This window comes from Fusarium venenatum (genome assembly GCF_020744135.1).
Source record: "Fusarium venenatum strain MPI-CAGE-CH-0201 chromosome Unknown EDB82scaffold_4, whole genome shotgun sequence".
Lineage (NCBI taxonomy): Eukaryota > Fungi > Ascomycota > Sordariomycetes > Hypocreales > Nectriaceae > Fusarium > Fusarium venenatum.
In genome coordinates, this window is record NW_027072132.1 from 6,047,162 (window position 1) to 6,066,680 (window position 19,519).

General features: G+C 49.7%; 7 protein-coding genes across 7 annotated transcripts; 3 read left to right on the top strand and 4 right to left on the bottom strand.

Moving 5' to 3' along the window:
- Positions 1 to 591: 591 nt before the first annotated feature.
- EDB82DRAFT_517197 (Hsp70 protein-domain-containing protein) lies at positions 592 to 4,028 on the bottom strand. Its single transcript, XM_025725199.2, has one exon. It carries the CDS (start codon positions 3,761 to 3,763, stop codon positions 755 to 757), a length of 3,009 nt encoding a protein of 1,002 aa, XP_025593822.2. The 5' UTR covers positions 3,764 to 4,028; the 3' UTR covers positions 592 to 754.
- Positions 4,029 to 5,077: 1,049 nt separating this feature from the next.
- On the bottom strand, positions 5,078 to 7,052 carry EDB82DRAFT_347424 (uncharacterized protein). Its single transcript, XM_065607521.1, has 4 exons — positions 6,459 to 7,052; positions 6,368 to 6,395; positions 5,809 to 6,313; positions 5,078 to 5,760 (listed from the first exon to the last, which is right to left on the bottom strand). The coding sequence occupies exons 1-4, from the start codon at positions 6,623 to 6,625 to the stop codon at positions 5,372 to 5,374; spliced, it is 1,089 nt and encodes a 362-aa protein (XP_065463526.1). The 5' UTR covers positions 6,626 to 7,052; the 3' UTR covers positions 5,078 to 5,371.
- Positions 7,053 to 7,076: 24 nt separating this feature from the next.
- EDB82DRAFT_517206 (uncharacterized protein) lies at positions 7,077 to 7,992 on the bottom strand. The gene is made up of 4 exons (XM_025725202.2): positions 7,798 to 7,992; positions 7,712 to 7,743; positions 7,574 to 7,655; positions 7,077 to 7,520 (listed from the first exon to the last, which is right to left on the bottom strand). The coding sequence occupies exons 1-4, from the start codon at positions 7,891 to 7,893 to the stop codon at positions 7,494 to 7,496; spliced, it is 237 nt and encodes a 78-aa protein (XP_025593824.1). The 5' UTR covers positions 7,894 to 7,992; the 3' UTR covers positions 7,077 to 7,493.
- Positions 7,993 to 8,061: 69 nt separating this feature from the next.
- Positions 8,062 to 9,200, top strand: EDB82DRAFT_347360 (Prefoldin subunit-domain-containing protein). Its single transcript, XM_025725203.2, has 4 exons — positions 8,062 to 8,255; positions 8,308 to 8,436; positions 8,511 to 8,578; positions 8,636 to 9,200. Exons 1-4 carry the CDS (start codon positions 8,229 to 8,231, stop codon positions 8,826 to 8,828), a joined length of 417 nt encoding a protein of 138 aa, XP_025593825.1. The 5' UTR covers positions 8,062 to 8,228; the 3' UTR covers positions 8,829 to 9,200.
- On the top strand, positions 9,201 to 11,729 carry EDB82DRAFT_347442 (major facilitator superfamily domain-containing protein). Its single transcript, XM_025725204.2, has 4 exons — positions 9,201 to 9,666; positions 9,748 to 9,953; positions 10,026 to 10,439; positions 10,506 to 11,729. Exons 1-4 carry the CDS (start codon positions 9,573 to 9,575, stop codon positions 11,538 to 11,540), a joined length of 1,749 nt encoding a protein of 582 aa, XP_025593826.2. The 5' UTR covers positions 9,201 to 9,572; the 3' UTR covers positions 11,541 to 11,729.
- On the bottom strand, positions 11,730 to 15,188 carry EDB82DRAFT_347583 (uncharacterized protein). Its single transcript, XM_065607522.1, has 2 exons — positions 13,542 to 15,188; positions 11,730 to 13,489 (listed from the first exon to the last, which is right to left on the bottom strand). Exons 1-2 carry the CDS (start codon positions 14,956 to 14,958, stop codon positions 11,919 to 11,921), a joined length of 2,988 nt encoding a protein of 995 aa, XP_065463527.1. The 5' UTR covers positions 14,959 to 15,188; the 3' UTR covers positions 11,730 to 11,918.
- Positions 15,189 to 16,261: 1,073 nt separating this feature from the next.
- Positions 16,262 to 19,475, top strand: EDB82DRAFT_347447 (cobalamin-independent synthase). Its single transcript, XM_025725206.2, has 4 exons — positions 16,262 to 16,570; positions 16,712 to 16,830; positions 16,889 to 17,046; positions 17,105 to 19,475. The coding sequence occupies exons 2-4, from the start codon at positions 16,758 to 16,760 to the stop codon at positions 19,172 to 19,174; spliced, it is 2,301 nt and encodes a 766-aa protein (XP_025593828.1). The 5' UTR covers positions 16,262 to 16,570; positions 16,712 to 16,757; the 3' UTR covers positions 19,175 to 19,475.
- The last annotated feature ends 44 nt before the right edge of the window (positions 19,476 to 19,519 follow it).

The following is a 19,519-nucleotide window of genomic DNA, read 5'->3' on the forward strand; positions in this document are numbered from 1 at the left end:
ACCACCACAAGAAACCATTCCCAACACAATCACCTCCTGAATCTAATCTCATGATAGTCTACCTGTCAGCGTCTTATTATAGTAGCATAAGCCGAAAAAAATTATCACATTGTTCGCACCTGCCGAGATCTCTCGTAGTACATGAAGTCGCTTCCCATAGAGACAAGCCCCTTCACATCGCGCCGACCATTACACAACCTCCTTGTAATCGGGTTGTTTCTCGCCTACGCGGGAACAAACATGGGAACCTGCATTTGCGACGTAACATGGTATGCGTAAGTCAACATGGCATCCATGTCTTTGGTAGCAACGATGCGACACGAGCACATGGTGTTTGTCTGAAGGCGTGGAGATACAGATATATTCGATGAGATGAATACTTGGGATGTTGGTCATGAGATAGCATCAAGAGACCAGGCGAGAGTATAACGACTCCAGAAACCTTCCATACGTGCAACAGTTGAGAAACAGGGGATGACGAATACATTGCATGGATCGTTACGCTGTGTGCTGGGTTGGCATTTTAAATAAAACGGACCGCAGAACAGGACCGATTTGTTATATGCATTTCACATTCGACACTTATCGGCAGTTAGCGAGGAACCCATATGTTCTTATTTATAATTTTTACTCTCAACAGATCAGAGGCTCTATCATCTATCGCTTGACCCGGTATCATTCAATCAAGATACGTATATAGCTATATCTCTCCCTTTTTTCATTATGGGAAAGCCAAAAGTCAACACGCCATCATCTATAGTTCGTCATGTGTCTGCTTCTTCTCTCCCTCATCCTTCTTCTCGTTCTCCTTCTTCATGTTATTGATCAGCTTTTCGAGCTGCTCCTTGTCGATCTCACCATCCTTCATGAAGTCCTCAGCGTTGAGCTGAATAGGCTCCTGTGATGCGTCTCCGCTTGCTGTCTTACTCTTCTTTCCTTTGCTCTTCTTAGCTTCCTTAGCAGCCTTCTTAGCCTGTCGGTTCTTCTCCTCAACCTTCCTGGCACCCTTAAGGGCGACTTCCATGCTGACTTTCTCGAGCTTGTCACGCTTGGCCTTGAGGTCCTTGATGAGAAGCACAGGGTCCACGTTGGCAGCCAGCTTAGCCTGCTTGGGCTCAAGCTCGTTCAGCCAGTCTTGAGTGGACTTGTAAAGGTCACTAGCCTCCTTGAGATCTTCCAAAGTGTACAGAGGAGGAATAGGCCCCTTCTCCTTGATGACGTCTTCCATCTTGCGGGCTGTAGCAGCTGCACTGTCTTCGTCTTCGAGTCCGTCAAAATCACCAGTAGCCTTCTCTCCAGCAGCATCTGTGCTGGAAGATTCAGTTGATGAAGAAGCGGACGCCGACTCAGAGGCGGACTTGTGCCAGCTTTCGTGCTCAGCGATCTGCTCCTTGATCTTGTTGAGGAATTCAGAAGTTCGTTCCAGAGACTCCTTCAACGAAGTGGTAAGCTCGGGGCGCTTCTCAGACTCTTCAACCCTCTTCTGGATAGGGGCGACAAGATCCTTGAGGACCTTGAGCTTGGACTTGAGAACATCCTTTGTAGCCTCCGCGCCATCAGCGTAGAGCCAGTCACTTGTCTCGCTGGAGAGGTCAGCCAGCTTGGTCCTTTGCTTCTCACTAGAGGCCTCGATGAAAGCATCACCTTCAAGGAGATCCCTAATCTTGTATGTGAACGCCTCAAGTTGGTTCAGAGCCTCCTCTCGCTGGAGTCGTGCCTTGTCGGAAGCGGCAAAGGACTTAAGACGATCCTTAGAAGCAGAGATCTCTGCTTTGGTAAGACTTGGAATACCGAGATCCTCAACGGTGATCTCAACAGGGATGCCAACAGTCTCCCGCTTCTTGACCTCAGGCTTGACCTCCTCAGCGCTTCCAGAAGAAGCAGACTCGGCCTCAGAAGCAGTAGAAGATTCAGAAGAAGTGGTGGAAGACGAAGACTTATCGTCCTTCATCTCCTCCTCAGAGCCCTCAGATCCCTCCTTCAAGGGCTTCTGGTCCTTCTTTCCAAAGCCAAAGAGGTTCTTGACACCATCAACGAGCCCTTCTTTGACCTCGGCCTCACACTCAACAGCAGCCTTGGCAATCTGAACCTCGCCATTCTCGTTGCTGAGTTTGACACCGAGCTTGAACTGAATCTCAGACTCAACACACGAAGGGTACTTTTGCTTGATAGCAGCAATAGTAGCAGTCAAGTTCTTTGTAGTAAGGACCTTGACATCCTTTTCATCAGAGCCAATTTGCTGGTAGAATGTAGCAGTGAAATCCTCGCCATTGGTAAGTGTAAGCTCCTTGGGTACGGCTCCCTGAGACACGGCAGACCAAAGACGCTGGTGGTGAGTCTTACCCTTGGTCTCCCACTTCACGCCAGATGAGTAGAAGCCAGGCTCTGAAATTCGGATCTCCTTGACGCGGAAGCTGGGGCTAAGCTCAGCGGCGCGGAAACCAGCTCCAAAAACAGCAGCCTCATCAGAGTTGACGTTGGATCGAATTTTGTCTGTAGAACCAGAGAGCTTCTCCAAAACCTTCTGGACGAAGGGAGTGCGAGAAGCGCCACCGTGAAGGATAATTGAGTCGATGTCGATAATGTCGAGGTTAGCGGCCTTGAGAGCATCGTTGATAACAACAGTAATCCTCTCAGCATGCTCAGCAGCCATCTCCTCGAACTCGGCGCGGCTGATCTTGTACCTGAAGTCAATGTCCTCGTACAGACCCTCAAAGCTAGCGCCAGTGTTTTGGTTGGCACTCAACACATGGCGAATCTTGCCAACTTGGTTGTTGAGCTTTGCGATGGCGCGACCGTGAGACTTGACGCTCTCGGCGGCAACGGAAGCCTTCTGGGCGCCCTTGGACTCGACGAACTTCTTGACCATGTCATCGACAATGAGGTAGTTCAAAGCATCTCCGCCGAGAGTGCGGTCCCAGGCAGCGCCAACAACGTGAACCTCCTGGACGGTCTTGTTGAACTTGCCGATATCCTTGATTGCTCGGCCTTGGAACTTCATGACAGTAGCCTTGGTAGACCCAGCGCCCATATCGAAGATGATGTTGTACTCGGGCTTAGATCCGTTACTGACGTTGGGGAACTCTCGAGTAGTAGCGTAGTTCAGACCAACGGCAAGACCGTCGCTAAGAAGTCCCAGAACCTTCAGACCAGCAAGCTCAGCTGCTGTTTGAACAGCGCGCTTCTCGTCGATAGTGTAAAAAGGAGGAACGGTAAGAACAATGGAGCGGATGATGGATCCATCGCCAGCAGCCACTTCAGCGTTTTTCTGAATGCTCTGCAGCTCCATAGCAAGCAGCTCCTCAACCATCCATGCCTCCTGCTCCTCAGTGAAAGACTTGCTCTTGAATGCGGCTGTGTTTCGAGTAGGGTGGGACTGCAATTGCAGCGCGGGGTGTCGGGCGGCGTACTCCTTCACCACGGAGTCTTCAGTGGACAGGCCGAGGATGGTTTTGAGGTTGGGATAGACATCGCTGGGGAAGCGAGCGGCGAGAGCCATGGCGTCGGCTCCGTAGGCCCTCTCGGGGTATTCACCCTTTTGAGGTCCATTTCTGGAAGGCTTGAAGCAGACGGCGGAGGTTTCTTTTCGTCGGGAGTCCTTGGTCAAGACAATCTCGAGGGGAATACCAGGCTTGACGAGAGTGGCCTTAATATACTCGGTACCAAGGTCGACACCCAAAACAGCGGAAATGGCGAAAACATTGGTGGCGAAGAGGAAAATCGTCGCCAAGAGCGTCATGAGCGGCGAGACTGGAGATGCCATGATGGTGGTTTGGTGGGGGTGCGCTCAGTTGCGCACACCAATTCGAAAGGCGGTGTCTTTTCTTATATCAATGAGGAACGTTGCCTCTTGAGAAAGAGAACAAAAAGACAATGACGTCTATGGGCGGAAGGGAAAAAAGCCCAGAGAGTCGCTTCCTTTTGAATGTATACGTTGAAGAAGAGAGGTTGATGTGGCCAGAATGTGGATCTCTCCCATCGGGACCAAGAAGCCACGATGGCTATTGAAGACAGTGGTAGATTCTAGCCACTAAAATGAAGAGGACAGCTAACAATAGGTACAATAGCGGCGGTGACGTTAGTTTCTTATGCAAGGCTGATATAAAGTCAGTAGTACAAGTAATATTCATTGGTGCGATAAACTTTAGGTGGGACATCAGGTCTCAGCCTCGCCTCAGTATTCAGTATCCAGCCTTCGCTTGACACATCGAGGCCCCAGGCATTCTCCAACTAACGAATCAAAATTGACAAGTGGCCTATTCAGTCTCAGAACTTCATGATGTTTCCTAATCTGACCACAACTCATGACTCTATTTTGTGTAATTTCATGATGTACAAGCACGACATGTGCTGCATGGAGCTGCGATCTGGTCTTATCCTCGAACATCAGACAGTAGAAACCTCAGATCGTGCGGTAGAGCAACGTATGATGAGTACTCTTTGATCTACAAGAAAAAATTCTCTAATGAAGTAGACACATTTATATTTCCCAACACACGTGGCCTCTGTTTTTGTTCATGACTCTGAACAGACTGGCCTATTAGACATAGCCAACCAGAAGACACAATAAGCTCCCCACATTCTCCAAGACCCTTGTCAACACTATGGCGGCACTTTGAAGCAGGATAGAGTTTGTCTTCCTTCAGCCTTATCTGATATGGCTTCACACCAAGAGCTATGAATTGAGACAGAAACATAGCAATGGGTCTGCCAATAATCCTGGTTAGCATATCTTGTTGGTATGTACTTTTACTAACTCTCAATGGCATGCGTTCACTATTCATCAATCAAAACATGGCATGTGACAGACGCATCACGGCACAAATTGGCGGATATTAATTCACATTGTTACCTACTGCCCCAGGTATCATTCCCGAAAGGCTTTCGTTGTTACAAAGGTATTACGAACTCCAACCGACACCTTGGCCAGATGTATATCCGAGTCCCAAAATCATCAAAACCCCAAAATGCAAAGTCCTTAAGTCCACCGTCCCCTAGCTTTTTGCCGTAGAAGTCTTGACTTGTAAACGCCGTCATTTCATGATGTACAGTTGCCCTTAGGAGATCCAAAGAGATTCGTAGGCTGTGCGTTTATCGCATGCCATGATTAGGAGCACTTAAGACTCCTCGGCGCGTCGAGCGCCTCCTCGGGGAGCACCGCTAGCACCTCCGCGGCCGCGACCACGTCCACGACCATCACCGCGGAAGCCGCCTCGACCTCGGTGCTCACCACGTCCACGGCCTCGGTGGTTACCACCCTCGTTGCGGGGTCGGTTTCGCTGTACCTGGTGGAACCCATCATTGGGATCAGCGGGGGCGGTGGTCTGATTTGCCTGGTTAGCTTCTCTAGCATGGAATATAGATGATGGAATCAACTTACCTCTGGGTGGTCGTCGGCCCAGGAGTTGGCGTTGGCAACACGAGTAGGAGCAGGAGCAGCAGCCTCCTCCACAGCCTCGGCAGGCTTCACGTCAACCCACTCCTGGGAAGTGGACATCTCATTGTTAGTGGAATCCCAGTGACTCTCGGCGACAGCATTGGCAGCGTCATCAGCGACACTGGCGTTGGCCAAGCCATTGGAAGAAGGCTCAGCAGTGGCGGTAGGAAGGACAATATCACCAGCCTCGATCTCGGTAGCGGCAGCATGCGCAATAGTAGGATCCGTAACAACATCCTTAGGCTGTTCGGCACTCTCCTCAATGGGCTGAGCATCATCGTACGGGGTCTTGTATTGCTGGGCAAGGGCCTTAACCTTGGAGACTGTACCCTGTTAGCATAGATCGGAGAGCCCGAGGCTGAATCACTTACAAGGGGTTTGCAGCTGCTCGCCGGGCACGCTGACAATTTGATCGTCGGATCCGTTGACGAGCTTCAGCATAGACTGGACAGCGCTCTCATCGCCAGAGTAGATAGCAAGGAGGACTCCCTCGATGGCCTGGCTCTCATCTGACTCGGGGTCTTGAGCTTCCTCGCGACGGTAGGCAGCAAGTCGCAGGAATTGTGACAGGACCAGCAGGTTGTCATGAAGGTCCTTGGTAGCCTCGGCCTTAGCCTCGGCCTTTGCATCGGCCTTGGCCTGCTCGAGTTTCTTCTCCCATTCTGCCTTGTCACCGGCGGCACGTGCCTTGTACTGCTCGTCGACCTTCTGGTATTGGGTGAGTTGCTCCTCGAATTGCGCTAGCTGCTGCTGGAGCGCAGGCTTCTTGAGAATCTGGGCTTTCTGATCGGCGTTGATGATCTTGGACTCGATGAGCTCGTCGAGCGACTTGCCGGGATTCTCCGCTAGGAGAGAATCGGTCTTGGAAGCGTTGGTCTGGCCGTTTTGTTAGCATCACCCAGGCACTATAGCGGGGAGAAAAGTACGTACGATCTTCTTGTTTACGTTTCGGATGTTCCTTTAGCGACCGTTAACACTCAAGGTCAAACAAAATTTCTTGCCATGCCGCTTCAAAACTTACTTTTGAATCTCCTTAATGTAAGGGCTCTCAAAGCTGTCATCGCTGTTCTTATCGGCAGTGGCAGAAGCGGAGGTGATACTAGGGGCGGGAGATTCGGTTCGCTCAAGAGCCTTGGCGGCCTTCTTCTTGGCCGACTTGGATTGAGGCTGAACAGCTTGAGCAGCCATCTCGGTAGAGTTGTGTGTTTTTGGTGGTAGAGAGTTTGCGCGAGGCGTGGAGGCACTGTCGGATATGACGTGCGACAGGCTTGGGAGGGAAAGGTCGTTGAAGAGTTAAGTGATGAGGAAAGCTAAAAGGTAGAGATTGGTTCAGGTTACGGGTGAAGTAAAGTTGAGTTTGGGAAAGGATGAGTTGGGCAGAGAGAGAAGAGGAGACGAAAGTTTGCTTGAGGAGAGATGGAGTAAGGCCAAGTTGGTGGTACATAGAAACGAAGCTGGCTCCAGCTGTCGGTGTCAGTGCCGACCAGTGCCAGAGCCACTAATCGGGCTCAAGTGCCCAGGCAACCCCCCTGCATTGACATGGACTGTCAATGTTTCTAGAACCGGTAAGAATCTATGCGCTGAGTGCCAATAGCTCTACAATAGTTATGGTCACAGGTATTATTGAGACAAGGGAATAATGCATTTCATCCAAGCTCATCGATTGACTATTTATGTATTTCTATCTTCTTGATACAGCCTCTTAACAAGTGAGGCCATTCTGGATGACCTCCATCGTCATGGCGAATGCCCCACTCAACAGGCGCATTCAGCTGAGGTGAGGTGAGGTGAGGTGAAGTGGTCTCGTGCCCAAGTGCTGAGCTTCCTTTCTTCTAAATGGCCCCCTTTTGCATGCGTCTGGAGCAATAACGATCTCAACAGGTTCGCTTTCGTTTTTTATGCAGAGCTATTGATTTATACAGCAAGACAGCTATGCCAAATTATTGGTTGTGTGTTACTGTTATTTCTCGATCGCGGCGCGGCTCTTGGTTATCGCAACATTGTTCGTGGCTCGACGAGTGCTGCACTTATTGTTCGTCACGTTTTATGAATTGGTTTAACCCTTGAACTTGGTCAATGTATCCTAGACGATACAAATTAGCAGATGCAAAAGGGGTGATGAATCAACCAACATACCCTCGTCACCTTCTTGACACTCCGCGCAGATAGCCCTCGCTCTCCAGACTGCTTGGAGTGGATCGCCGCTTCTTTAACAAGACTAATAATTCGATTAGCTTATGAAACTATATCCGGAAACGCTTGTTGATGCCATACGTTTCCATGAACAAGATGTAGTCAAGGAAGATCTAAAGCAAGTAAACATTAGCAACTGTCGCGATCATGAGACGAGCCGGACGCACAGTAACATCAGCATTCTTCTTGATATTGTGGTTCGAATGAGCCTTGATAATCTTCTTTACTGTCGCCTTGGGATAAGGCTTCTTTCCGAGTGCCATGGTTGATGAGATGTTTCTTGTTGTTTTGTCTCTATAATGTTGTTTACAATGCGCGTTCCGTAATCGATACCGTCTCTGACCTCACCAAGACTTGAGCTGGGGCCGTTAGCCAATCGGCTGTCCCCGAAATAGTGTACGTACCTCGAAGCTTCACACCCTTGAAATGGCCCCTGCCATCCCGCCCAGGAGAGACACCTCAGTAAAAATGAGGGGCGTACAGTGCTTTCTTAACGGTGGCGTCCCCGCACTGTAACCCACCTTTGCATTTGGCATTGAGTTGTGCGAAAGGCTCAAGCTTGGGATCTGTACAACGATATCATCTACATTCATCAGCCATGGCTTCATTAGTACAGCGTCGTATGGTAAGTAAAATCTCCCTATACTTTTATCTTCAGCTAACTAACATCAATCTAGCTCTCAAAGGCGGATGAGGAGGCAGCCGACGAGGTCGAGGTTCGACGTGAGGACCAGGACAAGATCAACCGATTCAGCCGTCTACACCAGCGAGAGCTTGTTTTGGGCGAAGAACTTAGCGCTAAGAATGTGCGTTTACGATATTCACCACCGAAATCGATACAGAACTGGTTGAACAAATACTGATTCAATACGCCGTATAGAAGGAGAAGGAAGAGCTTGACGACTTATCCACAGAACTCGAACTTGCCGACGAGGACGAGAAGATCCAGTATGAACTTGAACGAACCCTTCAACTTAAATACGTGGGAAACTAACCTAGACCCAGGTACAAGATTGGCGATGCCTTTTTCCACGTTTCAGTAGAGCAGGCCCAGGAGATGCTTGAGAAAGCAACGGAAACGCTTGAGGAAGAGTCAGTATCGTTGGAGGAAAAGCTGTCGTCTATCCGTGAGGAGATGACAAAGCTCAAGGTCGATTTATATGCCAGATTCGGAAAGCAGATCAACCTAGAGACTTGAGCAAAAAGAACAAATCGAAACCTGATACCCCCCCAAAATCATCGACGTCAAGTCAGCACTCCCGGGAGAATTCTTATCCATAATACAGCAATTTCTCTGCACATCAGTACGCTTGGGAAACCCTATTTGTAATGCACCGTTTTGGGGGGCTTGCAGTCGGTGTGGGAAACCGAGTGTGCTTGTGTTAGCACCCTTGAATGTCAACTGAAAGGCTCACGGTGTTGTATCCGGTTACTATTCCCGGTTCATCAGCCACCAAGGAACGGTTCCGATAACCCCCAACTTTTGTTGATAGAGCAAAGCTGTCAACGATTCGTTCTTTCGGCTTTGCTTCAAGCTAATAGACCTAACATGGCAAGCTATCGGCAATCGAGCTCTTGCGATCCTTGAAGCTCATCCCATTCCGGAGAGGATAACTGCAACCCGGCACCATCCCCTCACCAGCGGAAGATGCTCCCGCAGATAGCTCCCACACTCGCCTCCAGCATCGGACCCGTGGATACCACCTCTACCCAGGACTACCCCATATTTGAGGCCCGGCTCCGGACCTAGGACATGACCAATGACTATCTGAACCCCCCGTAATTGACCATTTTGAGAAAGCTGATTGTTATGTCATGGGAACGTATCTGCAGGTGCAAACAATAGGAATTCGCTTTGCATACTTAGTCGTAGCCTTTTCCCCTTCTTTCAACATTCTTTGCGCGAAGCTACCACTGCTTCTGTCTCTTGTTAATTGCCAACATGCCGCGTGCGGATAGCTTCAGTAATTCCCAAAGGCGAGACATAATGCCTGCAAGTGAATCAAGTGAGACTATGCGGGAACCATCCCCATGCCGTAAGTCATTGCCAAGGCTTTGTTGCCGAACAATGAATACCATGTTCTGTCTGACCTGAATCCAAGCTTACATATCAATAGGAGGACGTCAACGAAGAAGCACTTCTTTTTCAGATCAAATACATCATCTCGACGAAATAGATGCTCAATCTCGCTATGAGGAAGAAACGGCAGATCGAGGTCTTGGCGCCCTTCACAACATCCGCTCGCGGACACGAAGTCGTACCGACGAGACACTCATCAGCTGGGAAGTTGACGATCCAGAAAACCCAGTCCACTGGTCAAATGTATGGTTATTGTAGACATTGTCTCCTATCTTTCGTTTCAATAACTTTGCTAACGATGGGTGTACGGCTTAGACAAAGAAGAAACTGGTTGTTTTGTGTACCTCAATGCTGGTCATCAACTCTACCATGGGCTCGGCCCTTCCCAGTATGGCAATACCAGATATAATCCAAGACTTTGGCATCACATCAGAAGAACAAAGTGTTCTTCCCATCTCTGTATACCTTATAGGCTACGTGTTAGGTCCCATCGTCTGGGGTCCCCTCAGCGAACATTATGGTCGTCGAAACCTAAGCTTCGTCACTTTTTGTCTCTTTACCATCTTTACTATGGCTTGCGCTGTCGCTCCAACATGGGCTGCGTTGTTGATATTTCGATTCTTCTGCGGTGCCTTTGCGAGTTCACCCATTGCCATTGTCGCTGGTATCTTGGCAGATATTTATGATGACCCTCGCACGAGAGGAAGAGCGTTTGCTATTTTCATGGTGGTGAGTTATGCATCCATCACCCCTCCAAGCCCAGATGCGCAAGATATAAGCTGACCAAGGCTGCAGTGTACCACCGGAGGTCCCATTTTATCCCCAATCCTCTCCGGTTTCGCTGGTCCCAACATTGGCTGGCGCTGGGTCTTCTGGATTGCTCTCATGATCGCTTGTGTAACCGTCGTCCTGATCGTATTTCTCCCTGAGACATATGGCCCAATCCTCCTGTCGCGCCGCGCTCAAAAACTCCGCATACAAGATCCGTCGTCTCGTGCTATTGCCCCGCGAGATCTCGAGACGACAGATCTCAGACAGCTTCTCACCGTGGTCCTGACTCGCCCCCTCCGCATGCTCGTCTTTGAGCCTATCGTGACAACAACCTGCACTTATCTCGCTCTCGTCTATGCGATATTCTATATGTCCTTCCAAGCATTCCCCATAATTTTCCAGGACGTCTACGGTCTCTCACCCGGTGTTACAGGTCTTGCCTACCTTCCTATTTTTGGCGGTGCAGCTCTGTCTCTCCCCATCTTTTGGACTTGGGATAATGTTCTTACCCGTGCGACAGAACGAAACGCCTCCTGGGTTCGCCGCGAAGAATACCGCCGTCTTCCTCTGGCTTGTCTCGGCGGTCCGCTCTTTGTTGTTTCTCTTTTCTGGCTCGGCTGGTCTGCTCGTGATGACATACCCTTTACAGTACCTATGCTAGCTGGCATCCTTTTCGGAATGGGTTTCTTATTGATCTTCATGGCTATGCTGAACTACCTTACTGATGCATATGAGATTTTTGCTGCCTCTGCGAATGCCGCATCCTCAACGACAAGATCCCTTTTTGCTGTTGTATTGCCACTTGCCACAAAACCGATGTTTCGCCAGTTGAATATCAATGGTGCATGTTCTCTTCTCGGAGGTCTCAGTGCACTCATGTGTTTTATTCCCTTCGTTTTTATTTGGAAGGGTCCGAGGATTCGAGCTCGCTCCAAGTTCTGTATTGCACTTCGTGAGAGGAAAGTGGAGATGCAACGCAAGGAAGAAGAAGCAAAAGCTAGAAAGGAACGTTATGATCTAAGATATGCAGAAAAGGGCAAGGAGGATGAAGCAGTATAAACTGGAGTAACGGAGATACTATAATTATCGTTTTATTATCTAGTAAGACGGCATACGTAAAGCTGGACTACTTGAGAAAGACTAATCAAAGCTCAGAATGAATAAAATCCCCAATTGTTCTGCTTGCAAATACGTTACTTTTGTCATGTCCGATCCTTTCCCCGAGTAATTGTCAGGGTGTTGGTCATAAAAGTCAACATCGTCTCCAGTATTTGTTGCTATAACATCTACTCATCTTGAGTCGCACCAAGACGGCTTGTATTCATGTTTTCAGATAAAGAATGAGTTCCATCGCCAAGTTTCGTGGCGGATGCTGCGTATACTGGGGTTGAAGATGCCTACCATTCTCAAAGATCATCGAGCAGGTCTCCTGTTTTCTCACTTGGTTAAATCTCGTCCTGTCTCGCCCTTTTCTTCGTCACTCTCGTCATCGTTCGAAAGTCGGCTCTTGGGCGTGACGAAAACATCTGTCGCAGTAGCAGCAATACTTTGTCTGAATAAACTAGGCGTAACTGGTATCATGGGAATGTCGGGTGACTGAAGAGGGTCATCATGTTTTGGATGTCTCTGCCCGATAGTCTCATGCATAAGTGCAACTACTCTATCCCCTAAGCTTCTGGAAGAATGGGGCTTTGAAAGGTCTTTTTCGAGAGTCTGCAGATGTGCCCGACCCTTCATATAATTGATTTCTCTACCCATCGCCTGGATTTCAGTGTACCCTGAGTCGGAGGGCCGGATGCCCATTTCGGGATATTCCATATGAGGTGGGCTGGTGGTCATAGACCTCGCGATAAAGGCTTGACTCACCCAGTGTCGCAAACCTTTCGGCGGCATCATTCGACTCATCTTGGATTTGACCAATCCACCGAATCTTGTAGACAGTGAGCGAGGTAGCTTATGAGCACGCTGGCCATCTCTCCCAGAACCGGTATCTGTGGCCCACCGAATCTGACCTTCCGAAGTGACATGCTTGACAGCGAAGTCCCGAGGATGTACCTTGTCTCTAGATGTTATGTTCCTGTTTCTTTCCCCCCTATTGAAGGAGGGGAATTTGGACCAGGATCTTGGGGGATCAACCAGTCCTACACTTGCAACTGACTCTGTCGGATGAGCTGGTCTTGGTCGCATTTGGGAAACCCAACGTTCGATAAGCCACTTCGAGTTATTTGGAGAAGATTGTTCATTTGTGGAAGGTGTCAGTTGTGAGATTTCTCGTCTCACGTCTGAAATGCTATTGTTGCTATTTCGAGCGGCGCCTGTTCTCTTTAGTGATCTGTTGGATGAAAGGCTTCTTTGATCATGATTTGGCGTGTTCAAAAAGCTGCTACTATGTCTGCTTTCAGCTTCAAGCCTAATGGCGAGCTGCCATAGATCCGTTGCGCTCTCTTGACGTTCCAAATTCTGCTTTCTATACTCTTCTGTAGGTAGTCGGCTCATGTAAGGACGAATGCTCATGTTCGAGCGTCTCTTTGATCTGTCACTTGCTTCCTTTTCGTGAACTTTCGTCTTTTCTGCGGGTACCAAAGGAGACATTTGTGCTCGAGGGACATCCTGATGGTCTTCACCATGCTGGTACAGGGCGCCTTCAGACTTGGCTCTAAAATGACTGACTGGAATTGCTAGGCAAGTATTGTTTGTGGGCGGTTTCTTGGCGGGTGATCGAGTGTCGAAGTGGGAGAAATCCTCATGGAAACACGTGGACACTGTTTTCTCGGTGCTCTTTTGATCCAATGCCTCGCTGAAACGCCTTTTGATTGTTTTTAGCCCAGCTTCACGCTGAACAAAGCTAGCAGAGTCTGACTGAGCCACAGAAGCAGCACCGTGCATTGTTTCTGCTTCATACTGGACATTGCCAATAAATGCCTGAGAATGAGACTTCAAATGATGTGGAGGCCTGCAGTTTTGGTTGTCAAGGTTGCTTTGGTCTTGGGGGGAATCACGGCTTCGCCCTGTCTTCTCCATTAGCCTCCTGATTTTTTCCAATGGACAGGATATACTTGCATCTGAAAGGGGATAACTCCATACTTTCAAGTTCTTTTAGATCCAGTTTGTAGAGATTATTCGGGGGCCGTACTGGACTCGATGGAGACTTTGATGGATCACTTGAAGAAGTGTCATCTGTAAACGAATTTAGGAGTGCTCTCACAGTCGAGCCCCATGGCAACTCTCCAGAAAAGGCCGAGTTATCGCAAAAATCTTTCAGAGTGCCGGATTCAAGCAGGCACTGAGGATCTAGTTTTTTAGGTGAGCTGGTAAAAGTTGATCCTTGTTCATGGCAATCCCCTTTCTCAGACATCGCGTGAGTCCCATGTACTAGCGAGTTCTTTTCCCTACTCACGGCAGGAGTGTTGTCTGTAGCTTTTTTATTCAATTTCCTGGTTTGCGCCTCCTCCTTCTCTTCTTCTTCGTCAAAAGAAAGGGTTGAGTTATCTCGTGAGCGGAGGCCCTGGGCTATGAGCCATACACCAAGCGCAGACTGGCCATCTCCAGAAGAAGCTTGGCGATTGTTGAAGCTGCTTTCTGGTCCCAGTATTCGATCAAGACGCCCTGAGCCATTGGAGAGTAGAAAGGATTTCTGGGAAGGAGAGAGTTCAACGTCGGTCAATGAGATATGCGCTGAGGGATGTATGGGTAAGGGCCTTTGAATAACAGCATTCTCACTTGAATCATTATTCCTACCAGCCATGTCAGGTTCCTCTGAAGGATCTCTCTCGGGTGCAGTGGCACACCCGTGGGAACCTCCAAAATCTTGAGGGGTGCCGTGGTTGCCCCTCTCTCGATTAAGTCGAGCGGGTTGTCCATTACTGGAGGAAGAATTGTTAACGCCAAACTCAATAGCATCTCGAGGTCTAGAAATTGGCAGGGCACTATTAGCAGAGGAAGCTACACGGTAAATGCTGACCGTCGGTTTGTTTTCTGATTGATCTTCAGCCTCGTCTGACTCAAGCTGATCTTGGATTCTTAGGCGCATGATCCACCTTAACTCGGCTCTTCTTGCGACTTCTTCTTCACTGTTACTAACAGAGACGCGTGACGGATGGTCACTACTGGTATTGTGTGATATGCTCCGGATATATCTGTTGCGTACAGCACCAAAAGCAGTGCCTGGCTTTGTCGAGCGTGGGAGATCTAGATCTGAATTTAAGGAATCAGAGTCGGAGTCAATGTGTTGACTTGTGATGGAGTCGCTTTCGAAAGAACTTCGGTACTCTGGTACTGCCCAGGCCATATTAGACAACCCCATGGCAGTGTTCTGGCGCTTTGTTTCATGCTGTTCCTGCTGTTCCTCAAGTGGTGGATCGAGTGCTAGTACAGGATGAAGGGCTGTTTTATCTTGCGTAGCTGGTTCTGGGCTGCCAGAGCCATCCCATCGCGATTTGCGACAGCAGAAGATATTCAGAAGATTGAAGGAGGGCATCTGTAAGAAAGATGAAGGATACAGAGTAATCTCCAAAAGAGGTGACCAAAATGTAGCAAAGGCACCAAAAGCAGGTTGTCACGGAAGTTGGTGCGTCCAAAATGAAATCGTCAATGTCAGTTCCAAAATGAATCCAGTTTTGTTGACGTGAGGGTCGCTGTTCCAAAGATACCTCCTACTAAGGCAGGTACCAACTTGAGAAGTTTACAGCAACTGAGGCCATCGTGACTCCCTTCTTTGCTCTTGCCTTCCTAAATGGCGCTTTTTGAGCTGTCTCCTCCCGCTTAGGCAACTGCCTGGAGTCGACGTTAGGAAGTGCTATGAACAGAGAACAATAATGATATCTTCCTCACTGAGGCAGGTGCCAAATAGGGTTTGCTCAGGTAACCATACGTTATGAAGGAATTCGTAAATTCCTGCATCATAGGGTAGGCACCCCCTAATTTTCCGTATATCAACTAGGCTTCTTTATTCGCCTCGGATCTCAAGGAGGTATAAGTCAACAGAAATCAGAACTTAGCGTACAATCTCTTTACATAAAAGACCATGTGGGAACAAGACGATAATGAATCAATTCAACATGTCAGAAAGATCACGCATCTCAAATGGAAGCAGAGTCTGACTGTGCCTACCTATGACAAGGACCTTTCTTACTTGGCCCGCTTAGCGTAGGTCCGTAGTCCGGAGCCAATGACTCCGAAACCCTCCGGTACAAACGTGGTCATATCGCACGTCATTAAAAGATCATACAATACTAGAACACGTGCTCGGTCGAGAGGATTGTATGTACCATATGCCGTCACAAGCCATAAAGCAAAACTGATAAGAAAAGCAGAGACGAAAAAAAAAGAGACACGACCCTTGGTGGGGTTTAGTTTATGGTCGATCCTTTGCAACGAGTGGCGTAGACCGCAAAAGAACAACAGAGGCCGATCTGCGGCGAGGTAAAAACTGGCCTCAGTTACTCCTTAGTCTACTCTACTCCATAGTAGCTCCAGAAAGTCAATCAAGACGAGAGGGAATTGGTTGATGAGGTGATTGACACTCGAGCACGCAATTCGGAAGCCGGGCAACGATGAATTGAGGCGAACTAGGCTGCGAGAACGGTGGAAAAAAGAGTACCGACCCCTGTAGCAAGCCGTAGAGCTGCTGCAAGATGCCCCTCCATTAGCGCACACCGACAGCCCGTGAGCCGTCCCTTAGGCCCCTGAAAATCCACTCCGGCACCCGCCTCGCCCGTTTAACCAACCACCGCAGACGCTTAGTACGAATACGTGAGACTCGAGCGAGATGTTGTTAGAGTTTCTGAGTAGGATGAAGCTCTTGTCGGTGGGATAGCCAAAGCTACTACGACGCCAATCAAAAGAGCGGCGTAGCTATCCTGGCCACTTTTTCGACCCCTCCCCCGCCTTCGACCTGTGGTTGGTCACTTCTATCTTCCTCCTGCAGGCGTCAGGACAGCTCAAAAACATTCATCTACCTTCCAACTCCCAACATTTTCCTTCTTCCTTTTCCTCCTTCTTTCTTCTTCATCCGACTTTTGCTCATTGTTCTATCTCGAAAAGGATCTATCGATTGATCCAATTTGGAACAGACAAGGGCTTTTGAATTTGTACGTCGACCTCATCCCTTCTCTCCTTCTCTCCAGTTCAGCCCTGCTCGACTGGTCTGCCCCTCACCCCGCCTTCACCCCGCCTGCACCGTGCTCTCTCTCCTCAAAAAAAAAAACCAACGACTAACCTTGTAACAACAGTCTTCCCCATCACAAACCAGACAACGCAGTTGCAACAACCGCAAAAATGGTTCAATCCGCTATTCTCGGTTTTCCCCGTATGGGCGTTAACCGTGACCTGAAGAAGGCCACCGAAGCTTGTAAGTCGACCAAACGAGGTCACTGACTCGTGTCATCATAGACTAACAAAAACTTTAGACTGGGGTGGAAAGATCTCCCAATCTGACCTCCTCGCTGAGGCCAAGCGTCTCCGCCTTGCTCACTGGAAGATCCAGCAAGATGCCGGCGTCGACATCATCCCCAGCAACGACTTCGCTCTCTACGATCACGTCCTCCACCAGATCCAGGACTTTGGTGTACGTATCCCCTCCATCCCGAGTCATATACCAACCCTTACTGACTCACTTCCTCTAGGCCGTTCCCGAGCGATACACCAAGGATGGCCTTGACCCCATTGACCAGTACTTCGCCATGGGCCGTGGTCACCAGAAGGAGGGTGTCGATGTCCCCTCTCTGGAGATGGTCAAGTGGTTCGACTCTAACTACCACTACGTCAAGCCCACCCTCCAGGACGGCCAGACCTTCAAGCTCACTGACAGCCCCAAGGCTGTTGCTGACTTCAAGGAGGCCAAGGAGGCTGGCATCAACACCCGCCCCGTCCTTGTTGGTCCTGTTTCTTTCCTCCACCTCGGCAAGGCCGACCGTGATCAGAAGGTTGAGCCTATCGACCTTCTCGAGAAGCTTCTGCCCGTCTACGAGCAGCTCCTCACTCAGCTGAAGGAGGCTGGTGCCGAGACTGTCCAGATTGACGAGCCTGTCCTTGTCTTTGATCTTCCCCAGAAGACCAAGGATGCTTTCAAGCCCGCCTATGAGAAGTTTGCCAGCCTTGGTGACAAGATCCCCAAGGTTGTCTTCACCACCTACTTCGGTGACATCGTCCACAACCTTGACCTCCTCCCCAAGGACGTCTACGGTCTTCACATCGACCTTGTCCGAAACCCCGAGCAGCTTGACAAGGTCCTCGGTGCCATTGGCTCCAACACCATCCTCTCTGCCGGTGTCGTCGACGGACGTAACATCTGGAAGACCAACCTGAAGCGTGCCATCGAGATTGTCGAGACCGCTGTCCAGAAGCTCGGCAAGGACCGTGTCATTGCTGCCACCTCCAGCTCTCTCCTCCACACCCCTCACACTCTTGCCAGCGAGAAGAAGCTGGACGCTGAGATTGCCGACTGGTTCTCTTTCGCTACTGAGAAGGCTTCTGAGATTGCTCTCATTGCCAAGGCCGTCACCGAGGGCCCTGCCTCCGTCCGTGAGCAGCTTGAGGCTAACGCCAAGTCTATCAAGGCTCGTGCTGAGTCTCCCCGCACCAACGACCCCCAGGTCAAGGAGCGTCAGTCCAAGGTTACCCAGAAGGACTACGAGCGCAAGAGCGAGTTCACTACCCGTATCAGCCAGCAGCAGAAGAAGCTGAACCTTCCCCTCTTCCCTACCACCACCATTGGATCTTTCCCCCAGACCAAGGAGATCCGAGTTCAGCGAAACAAGTTCACCAAGGGTGAGATCACTGTTGAGGAGTACGACCGCTTCATCGAGAAGGAGATTGAGGAGAACGTCAAGATCCAAGAGGAGCTTGATCTCGATGTCCTTGTCCACGGCGAGCCTGAGCGTAACGACATGGTTCAGTTCTTCGGTGAGCGATTCCAGGGTTACGCTTTCACCACACACGCCTGGGTTCAGTCTTACGGTTCCCGATGCGTCCGACCTCCCATCATTGTCGGTGACATCTCCCGACCCAACCCCATGACTGTCAAGGAGTCCAAGTACGCCGTCTCAGTCTCCAAGAAGCCCATGAAGGGTATGCTTACTGGTCCCGTCACTTGCCTTCGATGGTCTTTCCCCCGTGACGATGTCCACCAGTCCGTCCAGGCTGAGCAGCTTGCTCTTGCCCTCCGTGACGAGGTCGTCGACCTTGAGAAGGCCGGCATCGACGTCATCCAGGTCGATGAACCCGCTCTCCGTGAGGGTCTTCCCCTCCGCTCCGGTGAGGAGCGTGACGCCTACCTCAAGTGGGCTGTCCAGGCTTTCCGCCTGTCCACCGCTGGTGTCGAGGATGCCACTCAGATACACTCTCACTTCTGTTACTCTGAGTTCCAGGACTTCTTCCACGCCATTGCTGCTCTTGATGCCGATGTCCTCTCCATCGAGAACAGCAAGTCTGATGCCAAGCTCCTCCGTGTCTTTGTCGACTCTGAGTACCCCCGCCACATCGGACCTGGTGTCTACGACATCCACTCTCCTCGTGTCCCCAGCGAGCAGGAGATCAAGGACCGCATCGAGGAGATGCTTCAGTTCCTCAAGCCTGAGCAGCTCTGGATCGACCCTGATTGTGGTCTTAAGACCCGTCAATGGAAGGAGACTAAGGAGGCGCTTACCAACATGGTTAACGCCGCCAAGTACTTCCGAAACAAGTACTCCAAATAAATGTCGACCAACACTATGTGTGTAAGGGTTGATGTTTCTGGATTGTGTTAATATTGCATTTTGTGGAGTCTGTTCTTGAGAACAGCTACGATTTCAACATCGGCGTTTGGGGCTGGCCTAAAAAAGGACCAGATATATTTGTGGTAATCCCAAAAGTTAACCTGCGGATTAGGAACTGGGTACGGATGATGATTTGGCGAGCATTCAACATTTGCATATACCCTCCCGATTGGGAGCAGATGAAGGTCTTAAAATCAACAAATTGACCTATTTTTCATGATGATGAAAATTTTGTTTCCTGTAATGCATGATTGATTTGTGATTGTGACTGTGGTTATATCTTGA